Here is an 11091-nt window from a genome sequence, read left to right as displayed (position 1 = left end):
GTTTTGATCGCTAGGAGAGTGGGTACTCCCTTTAGCAACAAATTGTCAATTTTATATTTTCAAACAATTTCCTAAATAATTTCGAGATTTTTGACATAGTTCGCTTACATCTCTCATTCATACCGATCGTCAGAATGAATGATAAGTGAAATATGTTATAAGTTTTCTATCAACAAATGATTCTTTGATTAAATCAGCAAATTATTTCTACATAATTGAAAGACTTCAATTCGAAAAGGAGAAGGTTTGTATTTTTCAATTGTATTTTTCAGAAGTTTATTTGTATTTATTTGACAATGGAGGTTTTGAGTTTGAAATTCAAAAAGGGATTATAGGGATAATTTTTCAAATTAAAATATTATTTATCTCTTTATTTATTTGGAGAAGATGTTTAGCCTATAAATAGATTGCATTGTTGCACATGTTCATGTGCTGGTTGAGTGCTTTTGGTTAATGATTTACTTTTTTTTTTCTTGTATTTCTACGCTCTTTTGTTAGACATTTTATTAGAGAGTTAATTGATAAGTGAGGTTTTTGGATGAGTGATTGTAACAGTTGAGAATTTTTATTGACCTGCAATTGCTTCTTATTGAGCTTTAATCAATAGATTTTTAAGACTCTGCAAAATAGAATTGTTATTTGAATTGTGATAATAAATCTGGTGTGTTTTGCCTTATTCTTTTTTAAACAGCCTGTTCTGTTGTTTTGTTCTAACCTGTGTTACAAGAACATCGAATTGGGACATCTAATAAATAAAAAAGCTTTTCATGATGGAAGCATGATCAATTTGATTCAGTTATGATGGAGTTGATATCTCTTATGATTTCATTCAAACTTGCGTCATGGTGTTTGATAATGGTGATAGTGTGATTGGAAATGATACTGGTTTCTTTAATGAGTTCCTTAGCAGCTAGCATTTTGGTGTAATTTTGATTAAAGCTTTGCAATGGAGATTTTGAGCAGTAGTTTTTTGGTTTTCTTTTTTAACAATATGATATCATCTCTAAAATTACCCATAGTTTCTCCGCAATACATATGTAAAAGGATAATACGTTTTAGCACACTCGAAGCAATCAATCTTGTTTACATATTGTATCAATTATAATCAATTTTCTCGTCCAACCAGCAAGATAACATGCCTAACGAATATCTTTAATGAGTTAAGGATAAGTCTTGAATCTTCAAGATATGCTTCTTAAGTTTTACCCGATTCAATCTAATCTCAATCCAAACCAATGCCCAGAATATGTTGCTACAAATAGTTTGAATATCATAGATGGGCTTATAGTCATCCAAATAATCATCAAGAGTCAAATCCCAATGATATTGTTACCAAAATTTGTCAACACAAATATAACACATTTTTTAGTTGAATTGTCTTAAATACGAATAAACACTACTTTTTAATACGATTCAAAACTGTCTCAACCTAAAATTTTATAATCGAAAAGCACTGAATAATTAATTGAGCTCAAACTTAACTACCTCACTTTTTAATAATAATTTTTGAAGCAAACTTAACATTGTTAAAAGCTGCCTTAACCTAAAATATTATAATAAAAAAGCACTAGATAACTAATTGAACTAAATTAAGTACTTGGAATTCACTTTTTAATAATAACTTTTAAGGGCAAACTTCACTTTTTAATAATAATTTTTAGGCATAATAACTGGTTTGGCCCTTCAACTTTATAAAAAAGTTCATTTTAATTTTTCATTTAATTTTTTGTTTCTTTTAGCTTTTGAACTTGTATTGTTTATCGAATAACCATAAAATGGATGGAAAATTTAATATTTGTCAACTTTTTTGACGTGACGGTCTATGTGGATGCCACGTCAACAATTAATTTTTTTAATTTTAAAATCGTGAATTTATCATTGTCAGATTCGGACATCAGCAACAGGAGGAAGATAATTCTAAGGGAGGCAAAGCAGACCTGAGAAGTGGGGAAGAAATTGGGATTAAGTGTGAGGGGAGATGAAAGGGATGTCATTGAGGATATAATGAGACTCGAAGACCAGTAGCAAAGGACTCGAAGAGGTGCGAGTTTGAATTTGTTGTTTTCATTTATATTAGAATATTGATTGGGTGATATGAGAATTGTTATGCTCGTCTTGCATAATATTTATTTGAATTTATTTACAAAAAAAAATATAAATTCTAATTTAAAAAACCAACATGAATTATTTAAGGATCATAATGACACGTTTGTTCAATCCTAATTTGTATGGACTCCACTTTTAATTAGTGTTTACAACTATAAAATCGTTGAAAAAAATTAAAAAAAAAAGAGAGAAAATATTTTATGCATTATCAATGTACAAAACAACTCATCATTAAATAAAACAAAAAATAGTGTAGGACTTATAAATAAATACGAATAATTTTATTGAAACATAATTATAAATAAGTGCTACAATCCTAAACCCTAGATCTTAAATTCGAGACTCCAAACCTAATACTCTAAACTCTTAAATCCAAGATTCTAAATATAAGAGTTACTAATATTTATTTATAATAGTTATGATCAATGAATAATTATGTTTAAATAAAACATTATAAGAAAATATGTTTAAATAAAATTATTAATATTTATTTACAATTTCTCCATATTTTTTATTTAATTTTATATACCATAAAATATTATTCCTCAAAAGAAAAAGAAAAAGAAAAAGTAATATACTAGCATAAGAATTATTGGTTAAAGCGACTATATAAGTGGATTATAGAATTTCATTTTCCAATAGACTTCAAGAGAAGGTCCACATTTGCATGCTAAGTATTGCATGGAGTTCCCGTTTATGGTCAAACGCACAATTCTATTCAATGCTACTCACCTAATGCGTAGTCCAACTCGAAAAAGAATTTTGGTGTGAAGAAAGGCATCAAAACTAAAAATTAAACTTGCTCAGTTCCACGCAAGTACATGGTTTTGATTTTCTTCAACCTTGCAACAACTTCTTCCATATCAATCCTTTCCTCTGCTACCTCTGCTAAACATTCCAGAGCTAATTGCAAAATGGATAATATACAATCCTTTGCTGCTAACCCTTCTCTCTCTCTTGTATTTAGAAGCTCACTGTCTACCACATCAACTAAGGAAGATGGTAATGATTCTTTCACCCAACGTTTCAAGCTCATTTCTTCTCCAAATATATCATCCGTCGGCTTTTTTCTTGTGAAAGTTTCCATTACAAGAATCCCGAAACTATACACATCGCCTTTTGTAGAAACAATTCCTTCTGATCCATATTCTGTATAAGAAAATAATTTAAATCCATTATAAATTTATTTGAAGAATAATTTGAAGTCAAGCGCAAGTCTATATACATTACCTGGTGACATGTATCCAATAGTTGCTAGTGTCTTTGTTTGTATCGTTGAATCTTCTTCGCCCAAGAGTTTTGCAATGCCAAAATCACCCAAATGCGCTATCATATCTGTATCTAGCAGGATATTGTTTGGCTTTATATCACAATGAACCACTAGTAGGGTATGACCATGGTGGAGATATTCCAATGCCAATGCAATGTCTATCACTATATTTAACCTTTGCAAAACATTCAGAAAATGGTTGTGAGAATATAGCCACTTCTCCAAGCTTCCATTAGGCATGAACTCAAGTACCAAAGCTTTAAAGTCAACATTAGAGCAGCTGCTAATGATTTTAACCAAATTCCGATGACGAATGTTGCGTAGTACCTCACACTCAATATCAAAGCTTTTAAAGGCTCTATCTTGATTTACGTGGAACACTTTTACTGCAATGGTCATCCCAGTTGAGAGAGTTCCTTTGTATACTGACCCGAAACTCCCTACCCCAAGTAGATTGCTTTCAGAAAATCCATCAGTAGCTTGAGCAAGGTCATGGTAAGAAATTCTTCTCCATTCAGGTAACGGTGGCAAATTTTCTTGAATTGGTAGTTCAGTTTTCGTATTTCGACTTCGTAAAAGAATGATAACCACGATCGATACTAATATGACCGAGCCAATTACAGGTAGAATATATTTTAAAAGATTGGCACTCTTGGAGGGATCAGTTTTGCAAGGTGGGACTTGAAGTCGAGATGGACCGCACAAGTCTTCATTGCCTATAAATGATTGGCTCGAGTAGTTTCCAAATAATCCTCTGCTAGGAATTTCCCCTTGTAGTCTATTGAAAGAGACATTGAAAGATTTGAGATTTTGGAGTTTCTCTAAGGACTTGGGGATCATTCCTGAAAGGTTATTCCTAGACAGATCCAAGTATTCCAAACTTATTAACTCATCAAATGATGCAGGAATAGAACCCTGCAACATATTACCAGATAACGAGAGATGAGTTAGATGCATGAGATCAGCAATGCTGCTTGGGATAGCACCTGAGAACCGATTATCTGACAAATTCAAATTGGTCACAGACTTCCAGTTCCCGATATCAGTTGGGAGTGATCCATTCAGTGAATTCGAAGATAACTCTAGGAACAAGATGCCGTCGAGTCTCGTCAAGGTTGATGGGATTGAGGTAAAACTATTGGAGCCTAAGAAAAGATTCCTCAGAGAAACCATATGACCTAAGCATTCTGGTATTGGTCCAAATAGTTTGTTGTCAGTGAGAGTTAAGTAAGCCAACCTTTCAAGATGACATAACTCGGATGGAATGCTTCCTTCAAGCTTGTTACTCCCAAGATCAACGTCTTGCAACTCTCTCAATCTTCCAAGTGTTGCAGGTATTGTTCCAGTGAAGTCATTGTGGTCAAGGCCTAACCAGAACAATTTGCTTAAGTTTCCGATTTCGCCGGGGATGCTGCCCTTAATGTTGCAATGAGAAGCATAGAAAAGAGTTAGAGAAGCAGATAAATTCCCCACAGAAACTGGAAGTTCACCATTGATCAAAGGGTTATCATCAAATATCAAAACTTCCAAGCTTTTACAGCTTGTCAATGATGAGAGAAAGCTCAATACAGGGGAAGAAGGTTTGCTACTTAAGTTGTTATGCCCTAAGTCCAACCGTTGCAAATATTTTAGATTGCCAAACGTATCCGGAACAGTTCCAGAAAAAGAATTATTCGTTAGTTGAAGAAAAATAAGATTAGAAGCGTTGGAGATAAAGGTTGGGATTGGTCCACTTAGTTCATTTAGCTCAAGGTAAAGCCCTTCTAGTTTTGGAAGTCCAAGGCCTGCTGTTGATGGAAGCTGGCCTGAGAGTTGATTGAAACCAAGCCAAATCATCAATGCTGTCGATATGTTAAAGATTGGAGGAGGGATGGAACCAGAGAAAATATTATTTCCCAAAGATAAGATTTCAAGATTCTGTAAGTTTCCAATCTGAAATGGAAGTGCACCTGCCATAATTTGTATATAAATTAGTATAGGCACTAGTTAATATTTAATGAAATGATATCATTGTTGTTAATTGAAAATTAGCATAAAATAAGATATATATAGAGAGAGTGTGATACTCTACCTGACAAGCTATTAGAGGAAAAATCAAGGTAACTCAGAAATGTCAAGTTCCCAATGCTTGAAGGCACAGGCCCTGTTAAGTTGTTTTCTGAAAAGCGAAGCCTCTCTAAGTTCAGAAGGTCACCAATTGTTCCAGGGATTTGACCTAAAAAATATAATTGATATAACAACTAGTTTTATGTAATTATAAAACAATTGTTGGTAAGCAAAAATGCAGAAATATATCTTCAAATATAAATTGCAGGGGGAAAATGGAACCTGAAAGCTGGTTGGTTCCCAAATGCAAAGTCTTCAAGGTGGAAAGGTTTCCAATCTTGACAGGAATCTGCCCTCGCAGATTGTTGTTTCCCAAATTCAAAAACTCTAGCTTTGGTAAATGGCACAAAGATGATGGGATTGAACCAGTGAAGTTGTTTCCGAATAGATACAAGTTTTGAAGTCGAGTGAAGGAACCGAACCATGATGGGATTTCTCCGCCGAATTTGTTGTTACCCAAGTTTATGAACTTCAACCGATGCAAATTAGCCAAATGGTTGGGTAATAAGCCTTGAAAACTATTGTTCATAATGTTGAGTCTGGAGAGGAAGGATAGATTTCCCAAGTGTGATGGTATGGTGCCTACCAGACCCATGCCTGTAAGATTCAAAACTGCGACCCTAAGGTTTTTGGATCCGCAAGTGACGCCAATCCAATTGCAGACAGATGTGCTAGTAGACCAATTGGTTGCTAAAAAACGTTTTGGATCAGAAGTTACATGAGATTTCAATGCAAGAAGAGCTAACCGGTCTGTGGTGATGTTGGGTGATTCCATGGAAAAAGAACAAACAAAATTTAGAAACAAAATCACAACTACAAGAGAAAGCATAAAGTGAGATTTTCCCATTGGCTTACTTGGGTTGATGAAGGATATGAAATAATGGAAACTCTTTCATTAAATAATCAGCAAAATGAATGTATGGTGGATGGGAATCCAACTGCGACTGGTTTTTTTTAAAAGTAATCTAGATTTTCTAATTAATTATTTAAAATAATCTATTCTTTTATTAACAGATTTATGTATAGAATTTCATTCGGAAACTTGATTGGCTTTATATACAAAAATTTTAAATTTGCTCATAATGATCAAATTATATCTGGTCTTATTTCTACCTTTCCAAGACATATTGGTAGCACTATCTCATCATTAGCCAATAAATGCATTTAAAAATTGGCGTGGTCTGAATTATGATTAAACAATTATTTTTGTCAAATTAGCTGACAAAATGAGTCAAGGGCCAAATTAAATGCTTTCAACTTTGATTATATCTGGATGATGTTATTTTTTGAAATTAAATTTAAATAATTCTTAAAAAATATAAAAATAAAAAAAGTAATTTTTTAAAATAATAAAATTTAAAAAATTATATAAAATTCTTATTTAAATTATCTAAACATGTCTTAAAATTTTTTATTTAAATCTAAATATTTTAGAGAATGAATTTGAAAATGTTTAAAATTAAATCAACTTGAGAAAGTATTTTGAATGATTTACGACGTCTGCGTGAGACAGTCAATGCTGGTACGCTGGTTGGTGGATAATTACCTGCAACTTGATCAATAACTGTCCCTACAAAGAAAAGTGGATTTTTCCAACCAAAACTTTCAATATTCTGCAATACTTTGATTAATCTAATTTTCAGGCTAATAATTGTAATGTTCCACGTGATCATAATAGAATGATAGATTGTATGATTATTATTTATAATATCTCGTATATTTTCTAAAAGGCTGTAAGGTTGAAGTTTATAAGAATATTCATAAATTTAATTTTTAATGTTTATTTTTTTATCATTTTAATCCTAATGGTTCTTTTTATTATTTTAGCCTCTAGTTTTCAAACTTTAATTTATTTTTTAATTTTTAATAAAAAACTAATTATTAAAATTTTAACGAAATCTACATACTAATTCATCATTAAAGATGTGGATAATTTTTAAAAAAGTTTTATGAAATTCTTTTTGAATTTTTTTTAAAAAAATTGAACCTTTATGATGTACATGTAAATTGTCAAGTAAATTTCTACATTAACATCATTAAAATTTTAACGATCTAATTAGTTCTTCCGTCTAAAAAGTAACAGCTTAATTGAGTTTTAAAAGTTGAGGGTGAAAATGATAAAAAAGAATTTTAATTGAATTTTAACGGTGGTTATCATTCTTTTACGAAGTCAAAATTCGAAAGCTGAACTACCAATTCAAGAAAATTTGCCACCGTTACCTGAATGGAGAAGAATTTCTTACCATGACCTTGCTCAAGCTGCTGATGGATTTTCCCAAAGCAATCTACTTGGGGTAGGGAGTTTCGGGTCAGTATACAAAGGAACTCTCTCAACTGGGATGACCATTGCACTAAAAGTGTTCCATGTAAATCAAGATAGAGCTTCTAAAAGCTTTGATATCGAGTGTGAGGTACTTCGCAACATTCGTCATCGGAATTTGGTTAAAATCATTAATAGTTGCTCTAATGTTGAATTTAAAGCTTTGGTACTTGAGTTCATGCCTAATGGAAGCTTGGAGAAGTGGCTATATTCTCAAAACCATTTTCTGAATGTTTTGCAAAGGTTGAATATAGTGATAGACATTGCATTGGCAGTGGAATATCTCCACCATGATCATTCCCTTTCCGTGGTTCATTGCGATATAAAGCCAAACAATATCCTGCTAGATACAGATATGGTAGCGCATTTGGGTGATTCTGGCATTGCAAAACTCTTAGGCGAAGAAGATTCAATGATACAAACAAAGACACGAGCAACTATTGGATACATGTCACCAGGTAATATATATAGACTTGTGCTTGCCTTCAAATTATTCTTCAAATAAATTTATAATGAATTTAAATTATTTTCTTATACAGAATATGGATCAGAAGGGATTGTTTCTACAAAAGTGATGTGTATAGTTTCGGGATTCTTGTCATGGAAACTTTCACAAGAAAGAAGCAGACGGATGATATGTTTGGGGAAGAAATGAGCTTGAAACGTTGGGTGAAAGAATCATTACCATCTTCCTTAGTTGATGTGGTAGACACTAAGCTTCTAAATACAAGAGAAAGAGAAGGGTTAGCAGCAAAGGATTGTAAATTATTCATTTTGCAATTAGCTCTGGAATGTTCAGCAGAGGTAGCAGAGGAAAGGATTGATATGGAAGAAGTTGTTGCAAGGTTGAAGAAAATCAAAACCAAGTACTTGCATGGAACTGAACAAGTTTAATTTTTAGTTTTGATCCTAAATTTTCTGAATTTTATATTTTTCTTGACACCAAAATTCTTTTTCGAGTTTGACTATGCATTAGATGAGTAGAATTGAATAGAATTGTGCGTTTACACCGAACTTGAGCTTGACCATAAATGGGAACTCCATGCAATACTTCATAGCATGCAAATGTGGACCTTTTCTTGAAGTCTATGCAAATGTTGACTTTTCTATAATCCACTTGTATAGTCGCTTTAACCAATAATTCTTAAACATAGTTAGTATATTACTTTTTTTTTATTCCTTTTAACGAATAATATTTCATACACTCTCTAGGTATATAGTGTCAGATTCAGAAAATTTTTTTGGTGGGCTAAATTAAATTGTATATTTTTACAAATATAATTTTATTATTTTAATAGCCTATATCATTATAATTTTTTAAAAATAAATTAAATTTTTATCATTTTTGAGGACTAAAGTGTGATTTTATTATTACTAATTTAAAATTTTATAAATTATAAAGGGTCTTGTAACAACCCGATAGTCACGAGTGTCGGAAAATGTATTTCCGAGACTTCGTTTTCGTAAATTAGTAATAAATGTTTACGAAGTTAGTTGTGTGGTTAATTAGGTTTTGGTTAGGGCATGAATTAAGAGTAATTAGGTAAAAGTACTAAATTGCATAAAGGGTGAAAGTTGAATTATAGATTAAAGAAAAAACTAAAAGGACTAAAGAAGCAATTATGCCATTTTCTTTAGATGAGGCGGCAATATCCTAAATTTTAAGTTAAAATATATATTATAATATATTACCTTAAGAATTAAGTATATTATATTATATTATATTATATTATATTATATTATATTATATTATAATAAAAAAATGAAAGAAAAAAGAACAAAGATAGAAACGAAACAGAAGGAAAAAGAGAGAAAAAGGAAAGAAAGAAGGAGATTGGAGAAATTAGGGTTTCAAAGTTTCAAGTTCAATTGGTTAGTCAATTTAGTCTATTTTTCTTATAATTTTATGTTTTTGGAATCTTAGTGTTAGAATACTATCCGAATCATGTCAAAATTTTAGATATTATTGAGTTTTTAAGTGTTGTTTATGTTAAATAATTTTAGTATTAGAGGTTAAATTGATAGATTTTTAGGTTAGAAATGAAAAAGGATTGAATTGTAGAATAAATTGTAAATATTGTGTAATAGGGACTAAATTGTGAAAATTTTGAAATTTAGGGATTTAAGTGAAATTGGGGAGTTAAATTTAGTTTAAAGTAGAATTTGAATGAAAATATAGAATTAAACGTAAAAAAAAAGTCTCGATTTAGGGACTAAATTGAAATTTAGACAAATATGGAATAAAAATTGAATTATTAATTATGAGATTGAATTGTGTTGTATTGATGATTTTTTTTAATGTTGACACCATTTTTTTTAATAAAACGGGGTCGACTTAGATTTTGAAAACGAAAATGAAAACGGGAGACACCACCAATCCTTTTTGATAAGGTGTGATTGGATCACCTTGAAAAATGGTTGTTTTTAATAAACGATTTGATTTTATTAAAACAACAATTTTGGTCCACGAAATTTAGAAAAACAGGTTTGGGAGTCAGTTACGTACGAGGAAGGATTAGCACCCTCGTAGCGCCCAAAAATTGGTACCTAGTTGATTACTTAATGTCTTAGTGTCGAAGATTGAAGATTTTAAAGAGATGTAAAATACGATCCTTTATTGAAATGTTGAAAATTTTCGAAAAAAGGGCATATTTCACGTTAATCGAGAAAAAAAACTATATCCAGTAAGTTATGACACAATGTCTTAAATTCCCGATGCGCCAATGAATGCAGAAAATTTACTTATTTAAAAGATATTTATCTATCTCGGATTAAAAAAAAAGGATCATGCCCAGTAAGTTAGGACTCGATCTTTTCTTAATTTCCGAGATCATTTAAAACTTGAGAAAAAAAGGGATCACGCCCAGTAAGTTAGGACACGATCTCTTTTTAATTCCCGAGATTGTTTAAAACTTGAGTTTGAAAAGATTCGTGTATTTAGATTTATTGTGAAAATCGAAACCCAGTAAGTTAGGGTACGACCTTCTCGAATCTAAACACAAGATTTTGCTTATTCAAAAATCATAATTTATGTATTGAATAAAATTAATCTAACACGAAATAGTAGAAATAAAACACGATGTCAATATGCGTAACAAAACAAAAATGAATACGATGATGTAAGCATAAATAATACGAGCAATAGCAACGAAGATAAGTTAAATAAAAAAATAAAAATCAATTATATCAAGTAAATAAACGAATAGAATTAAAACGTTTTTAAAATAATAATGGACACATAAATAAATAAATATTAAGTAAAATAATAATAAAGAAAATAAATAAATAA

At 31.0% G+C, this 11091-nt stretch overlaps 2 protein-coding genes across 2 annotated transcripts; one reads left to right on the top strand and one right to left on the bottom strand.

Annotated features, from left to right (window-relative positions):
- Positions 1-2695: 2695 nt before the first annotated feature.
- On the bottom strand, positions 2696-6411 carry LOC107917002 (probable LRR receptor-like serine/threonine-protein kinase At3g47570). The gene is made up of 4 exons (XM_016846392.2): positions 5705-6411; positions 5448-5591; positions 3337-5325; positions 2696-3255 (listed from the first exon to the last, which is right to left on the bottom strand). Exons 1-4 carry the CDS (start codon positions 6327-6329, stop codon positions 2900-2902), a joined length of 3114 nt encoding a protein of 1037 aa, XP_016701881.2. The 5' UTR covers positions 6330-6411; the 3' UTR covers positions 2696-2899.
- Positions 6412-7821: 1410 nt separating this feature from the next.
- Positions 7822-8696, top strand: LOC107917230 (receptor kinase-like protein Xa21). The gene is made up of 2 exons (XM_016846602.1): positions 7822-8252; positions 8342-8696. The coding sequence occupies exons 1-2, from the start codon at positions 7822-7824 to the stop codon at positions 8694-8696; spliced, it is 786 nt and encodes a 261-aa protein (XP_016702091.1).
- Positions 8697-11091: the final 2395 nt, after the last annotated feature.

This window comes from Gossypium hirsutum, chromosome D01 (genome assembly GCF_007990345.1).
Source record: "Gossypium hirsutum isolate 1008001.06 chromosome D01, Gossypium_hirsutum_v2.1, whole genome shotgun sequence".
In the NCBI taxonomy this organism is placed as follows: domain Eukaryota; kingdom Viridiplantae; phylum Streptophyta; class Magnoliopsida; order Malvales; family Malvaceae; genus Gossypium; species Gossypium hirsutum.
This window is presented reverse-complemented; position numbering and strand designations above follow the sequence as displayed.